The sequence below is a fragment of the Antrostomus carolinensis genome, unplaced genomic scaffold, assembly GCF_000700745.2.
Source record: "Antrostomus carolinensis isolate BGI_N321 unplaced genomic scaffold, ASM70074v2 scaffold6556, whole genome shotgun sequence".
Lineage (NCBI taxonomy): Eukaryota > Metazoa > Chordata > Aves > Caprimulgiformes > Caprimulgidae > Antrostomus > Antrostomus carolinensis.
The window spans coordinates 52730-65943 of NW_010319681.1; the positions used below are offsets into that span (position 1 = coordinate 52730).

Genomic DNA, 13214 nt, shown 5'->3' on the forward strand with positions numbered 1-13214 from the left:
TTTATCAGAGAGGGTAATAGTTTGTGAAATGAGATCTTTAGCCTATTTTTCATAACTTTACTGATGACATTTGAAGAATTGTTTAGAAACCAAAAAATAAAAATTTTGGTTTAGTTGTGTTCAATATCAGAAACTGGTGAAGAGAAAATTCACTATAGTGGTGAACTGAAAAAGTAATGGGAAATTTATTTTTAATTGGATTAATTTGATTAAATTTATCAGTTCTATTTTGATTAATCTTCTGGGACCTATGTTTCTACATGGTAGGCTGAGCAGATTGTGAAAGAGAGGCTGTCACAAAAAGCAGATTTTTTTTTAGGAGCTGGGGATCTTGGATTCTATTCTGGATTCTGTCACTGACTTACTGTGCAAGCCTCCTGAATTGCATGAGTCACTTAATGTCTCTGCCTCATTTACACTTCCTATAAAAGTGAGTATTACTTATATCATGCCCCATGTTTGACAGTTTCCTTTGCATCTCCTTCCCCTGTGTCATGTTTAAGCCTCCAAAGTAATTTCCAGTAACATACAAAACTGTATCCAATTTTGCCTAACCTCTGTGTCCAGTTTGAGTCTGTAGATGTGACTGTCCCTAAAAAAGAGGTTTACTGAGAAATTTCATTCTTAATAATTGTAATGAAATATCAAATAATAAAATAATAAGTCTAATACATTTAATACCTTAATTTATCTACACCTAAATCCTTCTTTACTAGTTTTGATGCTTATGTGCTATCAAACTTTTTTAAAGGATCCTTTAAATTAAATCACAGAGATTTTCTGGCACTTCTAAACTGATTAATGGAGCTCTGTTACTATTTCTTATTTCCTTAGTTTGTGTCTTACTGTTTGTTACCCATCCGTCACACCACATTTAAGAGCCATAGGTTCTTAAAGACTGAAGTTCACTTTTTTTTTTTAAGTGTTTTAATAGCCTACAGAAATTACAGATGCACAACCCAGTGATGTATTGCATTTTGGTTCACCTGCTCATACGATCATTTCAGATGATTCTGAGAGCTTCTCTGGTATTTTACAAAAACAAAATGTAGTCTTAAGGAATATAAACCTTAATTTTATTTTTTGCTAAACTTCATACTGTTTATCACCTTGAACAATTTCCTTTTCTTTAAATATTTCCAGTGTCTTTAAAGTGTTTGCAAGCTTTTTTTATGTCTCAAATACAAGGAGGAGTGGAACATGGAAAATGAAATTACTGAAAAACATTTCTGGAGAGCTTATGGCCAAATAAACTTCATTTGAGGAGAAACTGAGATTTGTATAGCATGGCTCAGCTGAAGAAAAAAGGATAGTTGAGTAACACTTTGTTTTGTTTTTTTCTTGACTGGCAATTGCTTTATCTTAGGAGGACACCCAAGACTGCATAAATAAAGTCTATTTAACCAGAAGGGCTGCCCGTGTGTGTGCATGCATTTTGTGTCTAAAAATAGTTTTCTTGGAACAGGATTCAATTTTGACTTTGCCTGCTTCACTTTTAACATGGAGCAGAACTCCATGTGGAAAAACTAATGTCCTTTTATTGGCCAGCTAGAATTGCCTTTGCTTGGCACTGCTTCTTTTCAGCTTTTCACTACCATGTACTTCCGTTTAGTCAGCAGCAATATATTAGTTCTGGGCATTAAGGAATAAAGACCAGATGGTTTAGAAAATGCTTTTTAAATTAGTATTTTTTTTTCTTTAAAAGTAGTGTTGAACTCTGTCTAATTTTTCCACCTTATTTTACTAATTATTTTCACTTACCCTAGCTTAATTCTAAGTTTAACAGAAAAATTGTGGAGTTAGTATTTTTTAAACCTGGTATCTAATATGCCAGATTTTGTTCCATAAGAATCCTTTTGTCTTTCTAATGGAGGAATTAACAGAAGAATATGGCATTGAATAAGATTGTAAAATGACATTTTAAAACTACAAAAATAACGCTTCCATAATAAACACAACAAAGTCTCCTTTACTAATCAAGAATGCCAACACACAATTATACAGTGACTTTTCATTCTGAACAGCTCGGACCAGTAACAGGCTTTTGAGGAAAACAAGCGTACGTTATCTTGGCTGTATTTTATACTTGCTTGGACTGTGTCACCAAGTGGCACAGTGAGATGACAAGTGAGGCAGAAGTCTGAGTGTCCGTACACTCTACAGAGATGTATGTATGAAGTGTATGGAAAGCGCCAAACTGCTGCCTCTAGAAACTGATTTTGTTTCTTCCCAGAACAGGAACAACAAAAGTAAAAGCTCATGCAAGCTTTTTTATCCCTGGTAAGTGTTGAGACCTGCTGACATTTTGGAGGGTGATGCCAGTCTGGTAACCACCGAGAGCTTAGGTTGTGTGCAATGTGGAGAGCTGCCCATGGGGAACTCTGCTGGATACCATCCACTTGTTTAACTGACATCATCGGAACAGTCAGTAGATGGTGATTTATTCACTCCCCACAGGGATAAAGTTTAGGCTCGAGGATAATGGCTGAATTCTGAAGGGAAGCACCTCTAATGACCTATCTCCTGCTAACCAAGCATTAAAAAATGCAAAAATGAAAACAGTTAATCTGTGAAGACATGATATGAAGCTGGGCTGCTCTTAGGTTTTCTGAAGGTATCTGGAACTTACTTGAGAGTTTCGACCGTGGTAGTAATAAAAGAATGATTGCGAAGATGACTGATACTCTAAAAGGTAAACTTTTCCTAGTTTTAAGGTAGTATATGGCACACCTAGATCAAACTCATTAGGGAAGGGTTACTAAGTTTTAAGCTAGTTCTTGTAAAACTGGCACCTGATACAATTGCTGGACTATTTTAGTTTCCTAAATTTTGCATTAGCAGACAGAATATTTAATGTGTAGCTAACTAGTACAAATAAATGCTTTCTTGCTGGCATCTCCAGTCAGTGTGTTTTGTTCCAATTGCTGATTGTTTATCAACACAAATTTCTCTGGGTAGATTTTGGGTTTACTTATGTAACAGTGGAGACCAAGCAATTTAGAAAGATGAAAACAAATTGTAATGTGGGGTCTGGAGCCAGGGAAGGAGGAATAGAATAGCAGCAGTGTTCTGTATTGATCAGTCATAGTGGTGTCAGAGACTGTTATTCAAATCTCTGATCTTGTTCTGCCGGATATCTCACTTATTTCAGCAGCATGAGTGCTAACACAGGATATGTGCACAGATGTGGATAGTCATGGAGTGTTGAGCAATTTTTCAGCAGGCTGTACAGATGGAATAGCAGCTAGCACTTCTGAAGGAACTACATATAGTTGAAATGATGCTATCATTTGATAAACAATTTGTTATCATAAGGTAGTTAGTGAAATCAAGGTATCTGTGCCAGTGTCGTATTGTTGAATAATGGAATTAGCCAGCTAAGCTTGCTAATAAGTGTGTGATGTTCACTGCATTGCTCTGCTTTCACTAAAACCCAACTGCTTTGTTTGCTCTATGTGCCTTTCTGCTTTTTATCAATACACAGATTTGTCATGATTCACTCATCTTGTTTCAGATTATTATCTCAACGCTTGAGCAGGCTAGCTGAGACATGGTTTGTGCATGTGCTGTGTGATGTTTGTTTCTGTACAACTTTAAAGTATGTTAAATTAAGGGTAGTTTCTCATCTAGTAATGCCAGCGCAGCAGATCTTCAGTGAGTGGGAATTTGCCTGTGACTCTTATTGCTAACATTATTGGGATCAGGCTTACACCAACAGCAGACAACCTTTGCTTCAAAAAGCTGAGTTTCACAAGTGCATTTTGGGCAGCTTTAGCAAGGGGAAATCTATTGCGTGGTAAGATTGTTGCATGAATTGTGAAAATAGGTTTAAACAAGTATTGGCAATACCTGTACGTACAGTTGTTTCTGAAGATAACTGTTGTTTGTTAATGAAATAATGCTTGTCTCTCTAGGTGCTTTTCAGTAGTGCATTCAGATAGATTGGTTAGATGATAGAGGTACAGCATACCTTAGGGAAATGAGAAATTTCCATATAAGCAGACTTGTAGTAGCAATGGATTTTAAGAGGATTGGGCTTTATGAACGTCATTTTTTTAGTTTTTCAGTAAAAGATGGGGTAAAATATTACAAGCATGTATATATGCACTTACTAAATAAACCCCTGAAAAGCTTTCAAGTGCAGAGATACCATCTCTGTCTCAAAATACCTAATCTATAAACAGCTCTCCAGGATTCCTGGAGAGTATTCCAGGAAAGAACCCCTGAGTATTTACTCTGTTCTTATTAATTCATTTTACTAACTGCTGTTACTTATTGCTTAATACTAGGCTAGATGGACTTCTGGTTTGAGCAGTCCCTGTGATCACAGTATCCTTCCTTTACTCCCCTCCTGGCTATGTGGAGGGATATGAAGGCTGAATGAGCTGTTTGTGTTTTCATACGTCGCTATTATGGTGTAGCTACGTGCATTGATCTCCGAAGTTGCTACACAACACCAGGCAACAGAAGATGGTAACTTTGCCTGGTTCCCAGCAGTGACAAAGCTAGCTTTGCAAGCCCATCAACAAAATCTTGGAGAATACATTTTGATACATCTTCAATGAAAGTTCATAGTTAAATATCACAGGCATTATGCTTTAAATCTCCTTAGTGTTCCCAGTTCTTCACAGGTCTGTGTAGGCCTGCCTGTACTACGTAAACATCAAAAGATTTATCTTGGCTAGTTACTGTCCCAACATCTTCTCTCACACCTATGGCAACTGTACCTGGGGTTGCCTAGAATTACTCCTCAATAATGGCTAGTGTAGGCCTGCTAACTCTTACTTAATTATACAATGAATGTCTTCACAATGGAGATCTAAATTTCTGACCAATTTTGTAATGTAAAAATACCAAAGCTTGGAGAAAGGCTTCTAGTCTAAATTCCAATCCTATGTTCTTTTTTGTAATTGTAGCATATAAGGGAAAAAAGCCCGCTTTCTCCCTGCCCTAGAAAAATAAAGGTTCTATTTTAACTCTTCAGTGTATGGTATTAATTCATGATTGGAAGCTATTTCTGGTTATGCATGTGATGATTTAATTTAGCTAAACTTTACAATTTTTTGCTTATGTGTCCTTATTTGGCCTGCTTCGATAAAGTTATACTACTCTTTATATAAAATGGTGGTATCTGATGCAGAGATTTCAGCCATGTTCTAAACACTATGGCCGTGGCTGTAATTATATTGGCTAATGACAACCACTGGCTGTATGCCAAGGAAAACCAGTGCAAATGATCTAATTGTCAGAGGAAACAATGAAACACATGACGAGCATAGTAGTACTTTAGTGAGTCTCTTAATCTTAAATTCTCTTTACTCATAAAAAAGCTGTTAGCAGATGGCTGGTTTTGTTGGAGATGAGCATTTTTGTATTCATGTATGTCATATCTCAAATATTAAGAGAATAAAAAGTTATGAGATAGCATGCTCACTTTAACTTTCCCTTTTCCAATTTAACTGATTCTTAACCAAATTTACGCAAGTAGGCTTTTCCAGATTTACTTAGTCGTACTGCTTACCGTCTGTTAACTGCTTTGTTTTCCAAAGTGTGCTGGACTGTGCACAGATATCTCCTCTCTGTATTGAATTTTACCCCATCAGGTGTGTGTTTGTCTACAGAACAGTACATTAGCCTTGAGAATTAGCACAGCTGTTTGCAAGCTTCCCTGTTACTAATCGTTACCTCTGCTTTGCAAAACAACTTTAAGTCCTGTAGGTTTACAAGTCTATAGAGCCCTTGGATGTTTTTACCTATTTATATTTATCTTTGCTAGTAGGCATGGATATTATTCTTTTTTTGGAGAATATTCTGCTTGTTTGGATTTTCTTTCAGTTAAGTTCGACAGTTTCATTACTGTACTATGTGTTTGATACTGCAGGCTATAGAATTTCCCCCTCTACTTTATGTTGTATAGTTTAATCCTTTTTGAAAGGAATTTACTAAAATGCAGGTAGAAGAGCTATTGCTTTTCTAACTTTTTCCAAAAACTTTCTGCCACTTCATTAACACGATTGTCACAGTAACCAAATCAGCTCAGGGAGGAATGACGCTCAGAACACCGCTTGACTGGCCAGCCAAGAACTGAAACAAATGTCTAAGAAAAAAGTTGGGAATGTTGGTCAGGGTGTTACACTGGCAACTGGATTATCAAACTGGTCATCATTTCATCAGGATTTTTTTTGTCCTTTACACTTGTCAATTGATTCATTAGATCCTTGAACCTTAAAAAAAATTCTTTGAAATTCTGTTTTCTCTTTAACAGTGCCCTTAAAGATAGTCGTTTCCCCCCAATGACGCGGGATGAGCTGCCACGGCTTTTCTGCTCAGTGTCTCTCCTCACTAACTTTGAAGATGTATGTGACTACATGGACTGGGAGGTAAGGTTGTCAGATATCTTCTACAGAAATTACTTTGATACCATGTACATCTGTAGGAGAAATCACACAATTTAAATTATCTGTGTATATTTAGTGTAGTTGTCACTGTTTTGAGCTCTGTACACATTGTTTTGTGCATATATTCAAAAGATTCTTTTGGTAGAACTGTCATCACCTTAAAAGTCTGAGCCATGAAAATGGAATAAAGTTGCGTTCTTGCCCACTTATGCACGTGAAGCAAGTGGTCTGCACAGCTGTATTTATGTCTGGCTCCATCAAGCAAAGTCCGAGTGACCTCTTTTCCAGCATAGCTAACTACAGAAACATAGTAGACCAGTCCATTGATTCTGCAAAGAGGATGTTCCAGTGTGGAAGTTAAGTCTGATACATGCTTCTGGAAACAAGCACTGCAAGAAATTGCAGTCCTAAAACAAGCTGCCTTACTTAGCTTGTAGGAGTAAGCAGTTTATCTTTCTCACAAAACTTGTTTTTCTTTCAGAGCAAGTGGCCTGCACAGACCCCACAAAGCCCTTATATAATGAGGCCAAGTACATCGTTGCTCTTGTTTTTCTTTGCTACTTATGCGTGGAGCTGAATCGATTTGAATTGTCAGATTCTAGGAAATCTGCGTGCATTCTCTTAGAACAGCAGCATAAAAGAAATTAGGCAGCAGATGCGGCTTTTAGATTTATTTCTGGGAAGGTATACTGAAGGAAGTGTTATTTGTATTCCTTTGTTTTTTCCCTAATTATTTGGTCTCAGACAGTTTCAAAAAGCAAGTTGCTGGACTTACAATGAACTTATCTCAGTATGACTGTTCTGTTGCTCCTTGAGTCTTATATTTGAGTAGACATTAAAAAAATTTTGATATTGTCATATATGGTAGTGGACATGTTATAATGCCAGAGACACTACACAAGTTACAGTATTTCCTTTTAATTATGACTTAGCCCTACTAAATATTCAGGGTCTCTTAAAAGAAAAAGAGGTCTTCTGTTGTATTCACACATAACAAATGTGTATTGAATAGAAGTTTTATTTGTTGTCAGAAGCTGTACTGTATCAGAACAGTGGTATCCAGCAGTAACCTCAGCATTATGAATTTTACAGTAGCTGAAGAAAATCTAATAAAAATGCATTTCCTGTCCGACTCATAATGACAAGGACTTCTTACCTTCTGATAGGCAGTTCTCAATGAGATGAATGGAAGTTTCTTTTGGGGTTTATCAGCATTTTCACCATAAACAGAATTATTCATTTTTCAGGTAATGTCAGACCAAAAAATAAATCTTAGCTGAAACTGTCTGTGCATTCTCAACAAGAAGATTTTTTCAGAGAAGTGATTTGTCTTGTCACTTAGCCCTTAGAGTACTTTAAACAAGGTTTTCAAGTAATCAAAACTGTAGCAACTTTTAATACTAAACCAAGCTAGAAGTCAAAACTGGTAGAATTCTTCTGCTTTACTAGGTTGACTTCTGGTAGTAACCATAGTGAAGTTTTCAATTTAATTTCATTTTTATTATTTATTAAAAATCAGACTATGAATACACTCAGAAAATATCTCTTTAGAAGTGCATAATGAAATAGCATTTAGCTTTTATTCCATGTGGCAGTCTATAAATATTATTAGATGCTGTTTTATTGTCTCAGTAATAAACTTCTAAGATGACCAAAATATCCTTAAAGAGATGCTGAAACCAAAGCCTGAGTTCAAAAATCCACTCTCCATGGGAAGACTGGTTTTAACTTTGTTCCTTGAGAGACTTCTAATCCATAACTTCAATACTGGTATGAACAAAGGAGGCTTTTACTTTCTATGTCCTTTCTATATCTTGTTGTAGAATCCTCGAGACTTTAACAACAGTATAAACAAGTTCATTGCAGAACTAGTCTTGCTCACTTCTGATTGATTTTATGGATTCTCATGATTATTCTTATTGGAAAGCCCTGACTTCTGAGGAAAGAATGGAAGGGTCAAAAATATAATAGTCCTTGTATTAGCCATTTGCTTAGTTGCTCTCTCCTATTTCATTTAAGGTTTTTTAATAATACGTTTTTTAAGTCTTCAGCAAATTCCTAGGAATGCTAAGAAATGGTCAGAAAGTAGGTTCCATGATTTGGGTTTGGTTTTTTTCCTGTAAGTTAAACATGCTTCTCAAGTGTATCACAGAGTTGTGGATGACCCACAAGCTTTCCATGCAAAAGTCATGGGAGGGGGTGTGTATAAAAGTGAGAAAGATAAAATTTGTAATTGTTAGTCCTTAAAGGAATGATTCATTGCTGTTTGTGCCCCTGTCAGTGAGATAGCTTATGTCATCCATGTTTCTTTTAAGGGAGCTGCAGTTACACAATATTAACGGCAAAAAGATATTTCAGGATGTCTACAGTACGACATAAAGAGAGATTCTGCATGTTTTGTCTCATATAATGCTAAGATTATCCTGAAAAACATTAGATCTTGGGGGAGCTATTTCAGTAATTTGCTGACAGAGGTCACAGTATTTAAAAATTGCAGATTCAGACAACTTGCAGTGCTCTGGTGGCTTAGAGATAAGATCACTTGAAGACACAGCTCAGGAGTGTCTCCTATGTCCTGAGGCAGAGTGATAGATCTTCTTTTCTCTGATTAATGAATTATCTTCAGTTACATTTCAGTTGTAAAAAGCAGTGTGACATCCTTTTGCAGCAGAAAATTCAACCAAGCAAACAGGAGAGATGAGTGAATTGGCTGCTCTTAGCTCCCATGTGATTTTTCCAATTGCTGCCATTTTTACCTTTTATAAAAGTAACTAGGAGAAAGAACGAACCTTGGAAGGACCACTGCAGTGCCTTAGTTCATGAGAATGCTTCCTAAAATATAACTTAGCATTCTTACTTACATGCAAGTAAGAATATACAACTCACTATATGAATTGCAGTGCATTTTCAACGCTGTACAGACACGGGGCTTTGAAATGAACACGGGGAGTGTATGAACTGTTTCTTCATTTCTACTATACAGAACCCATGAAATGTTGCTGCTGGGGTGGAGTTTCACAACCTTTCCATCTCAACGAAATGGGCAACATGGGAAACTCTTAAGATAGATATATATATATATATATTTTTTTTTTTTTAATAGTACTGATCTTACTGAAGATCAGATATCAAAGGACTTATATTAGGAGGCAAGTCATAGAGACCAGTTCTTTTTAAACACATTTCATACTGATAGCAGTCATTCCTTCCCGGCATATACTCAGCTTTAGTCATGTTCCAGTCTCCTTGAGCTCATCTTTTTGATCTGTCCTTCTCTGAAGTCTTTTCTTTCCTGCACAAATTTGAATTCCTGCCTCAGGATGTGTCCAGTTTTGCTATTGACTCTTAATGCAGATATACTTGTATCCCATGTTGCACTGGGAGCTGTGTGTGTGTTTCGCAGCACCCCAAACGAAGGACTGTAGAAGAGTCTGAATAGATTGCTGTGAAGTAGCATGGCTTTGGGTCCTTCAGAAAGAACTTGTGTTTGGTTTGTAAGCTTCTAAGTGTGCAGTTTGGGCAAATAAGCCTACACGCAGGAGGTCCTGTTGAGTCGATTCAGGTCCTAGAAATGGCACATATAAGATGTGAGCGTGTTGTAGGTCTTGCAGTTCCACCTTTGGTGCTACAGGCTCTGCCTACTTCAGAGGGTATGGCACATGATTTAATGTATCCCCTGCATGCTTATTTTTCTAGAAATACAGAAAAGAAAAGCAAAGTGCCTTTACTCATTCCCTCTTTATTTCATGTTACAGCAAATTAACACCTTTTAAATTTATTTTCTCATTGACTTCATTAAGAATCTGTGCAGTTTCTTGCTAGAAGGTAAAGCCTGCCTTACTAATTCAGACCCTCTCCTCATTTTTTTTAATAAAACATCATAAGACATTATCATTGTATGTAAGTGTAATAAGAAACTTTTTGGAAAAAATTATTGTAATACCAGCAGGGTAATAAATAACTAGAATTGATGAGCAGCTTTTCCTTAAAATACCTTGAAAGAGATCTTTGCCCTGAAGTTGCTGTTCTTCAGAGAAGTAAAATCTGCAGAATTGTACATGCTTGCTGTGTTGATATAAAAGGCCTTTAGCCTGTGTTCACTGGTTTAAATATTAGCTTAAACAGTTGTAGCCAGTAACGTTGACTGAAAGGTGGCTTTTTGTTGTTGACAAAGTTAGTACATGTAAGAGTTGTGTAAATTCTTTCCTTCCTGCAAGTGCAGCAGTACCAGCAACTCTTGCAACTTATATTCCTTGGAACAAAGAGTCTTGATCTCAATATTATATTCCCTTTGGACGATACTCAATGATTCCATGTCGGTATATAAATGATTCATTAAAAAAAGAATGCTTGTCATGAAGCAGAGAGCATATCTCCTGAGTAGTCTTTTGCTTCCATTGTTAAATAGGAATGTAATATTTAAGCCCTACTAAAGATGATCAGAAAGAAGCCAGCATATTTGCTACGAGTGTGGGGCTAAAAAGCTGTAGAATTCAGCTAATAAAAGGTGGGGTCAGCTTCTAATGAGTAGCAACAGTTGCTTAACCTGAAGTGCTCCATTTCCAGACAAGTTTGTATACAGCTGTTTCCATAGTACTAGTTAGGTAAATATGTTATGTGCTATCATAAGGAATACTGTACAAGTTGTAGGCCAGCATTTTTGTTTGAAAATGTTTATAGCTTGCTGCTGTTCAAAGATTGAGCTGACAAACTGTAAATCAGTAGAGGGATTAGCCATAACTCGCAACAGCCTCACTTGGTTCATCGTGTGGTGACTGGCAGAACTGAGAGACAGACAAGCAGAATTTGTGGCAGTTTAACTGGCATGCTGGCAGTAAGGACTGTATATCCAGCCATGTTTCTAGCCTTGAGTGGAGGAGAACAAACAGCAAAGAAGTGAGTGAACTTATTAAGGAACAGGCAGACACTTGTTTCTAACACCAAGGAGGTGTTGCACTACTCCAGCTCTGGGGTATTCCACATGGATTCTCTGTAACAGATGCTTTGTTTTCTGCTTTAATGTATTTCTGAAAAAAATGTTTACAATTAAATAATCTTAAATGAATTAGTGATAATTGCATGCAAATCTCTTACAGATTTCAGTGCAGTAGATAAAACTGAACAGAATGGTTATTTGATGATAATTTACTCCACTGTGTAGAGGCTTGATGTTTTATATGCTTATCCATGCTGGTAGTCTAATGAGAGTAATGTTACTTCTTCCTCTCAGAATGGTTGGAGAGTCAGTACAAGAGGAACAGATTTGTAGACTGTGTTTGACTCAGAACAGTTGAACATGAGAGTTGTTTGAACTTTGGTTTCGGGCTGGGTTTCTGGAACAATTTTTTCTTAGCCCAGCTGAGATAGATACAGAGAAAGAGGTATTATGGGCAATAATCTAGCGAGTGCCAGAAGCGCTGGGCAAAAACAGTAAATGTGGTGTGTGCGTGTTTTCCCCCATCCCAAGGTGTATGTAAATAAATGCGTAATTAAAAAAAGAATGTGTATAAATGAATATGAATGTGTATAAATACACAACAAAGTCTGAAGTTCTGTTGAGGTAACTTCAGAAGTAAAATAAAAAATGCAGCTTAACGCAGTCCTTAGATTTAGTGAAAGGTCTGTGTTTTTAAATTAATGTTGTCAGTGGACCTAGTTTTTTGTAGCCTCAGGCCACTTACAGTGGGCCAAAAAGTTTATATCCACAAGTACTGGATACATACTCTACAGTATTTCAGGCTCTAAAACCCTATAGAAATATTTCTGTTGAAGGAGATTGGTTTCTTGCCTTTCTAAGTCTGTCTCCTTATCTCTTTCCTTTCCCAATAGCAACAGACTAAATAGATTCCTGTCCATTTGGAAGGCTGATATGGCAAATGTGTGGTCTTTCAGCAGCTCAGAAGGATATACCTGTATGTAGTCATTTCCCTAATAAATGGTCATAGATGAGACAGAATTTGAACTCTATCTGCAGAAGAAGATTGTTTGTTTTTCTGAACTGCACAGATGTTGTTTTTCTACAAAAACATGCCTGTAGTGTATCACTGATGTTAGTTTGAGAAGCATGCCATGGGCTTTGTATAAAGTTCCGTGCTGAGCCTGATAGGTAAGCCAGTTGCAGTCTAGTTGATGCCTTCCAAATGTGTACCTGCCCCTACCTCCTGTCTTAGAGAGGAACATTTGGGGAAATTTCACAGAAGTTTTAATCAATGAAGGAGCGCTGGTCTCTTGAGGAAGTCAAAATAAATTCCTAACTGTGCCCATGCCAGTCTCAGCGTGGATCATTCTTATTTTGCTTGTGTGTAGCTTCCATTTGTTTAGCTCAGGCCTGGTTTTGATTCAGTGGAGCTAAACAATGAAAAGCCATTTGTACTGGAGTAAGAGTACTGCTTAGCTATGCAGCTGAATCGATGCTTCACAGAATGTTATGAAATTTTCCCAATCAGAGGAGTTGTGGTGCAGTTGTGTTGCCTTACTCATTTTGCTCTACATCATTTTCTTCTACAGACATGGGCCTAAAAGTCCATTAAAACAGTTAATGGGAAACATCCAGTGCAGTGCAGTTACCTACACCGCACCTAATGCATCACTACTGCTTCTGGTTAGTTTCTCATGAATACTACGTGATCACTATTATGCAGAACAGTTGAGTAGAATTTAAAATCTAATATTCTGCAGGATTTGAAGGTGTGCAAAATCTGAAAATATCTGATCTTAGTGCTTAGGCAACTGAATATAGACAGTTACAAAATCATCAGCTGCAAAAACTTACTCTGTTCTCGGAATAAACTCAGTGGGCTCATTTCAGCTTCTAAC

At 36.9% G+C, this 13214-nt stretch overlaps 1 protein-coding gene across 1 annotated transcript in view; it reads left to right on the top strand.

Moving 5' to 3' along the window:
* The window catches only part of LOC104526007 (AMME syndrome candidate gene 1 protein), a 49055-nt gene that overhangs the window by 29404 nt on the left and 6437 nt on the right, over positions 1-13214 (top strand). Inside the window, exon 3 of the mRNA XM_010169328.1 lies at positions 6266-6380. Within this exon, the coding sequence (XP_010167630.1) occupies positions 6266-6380 (115 nt within the window). The remainder of the gene's footprint in view (positions 1-6265; positions 6381-13214) is intronic.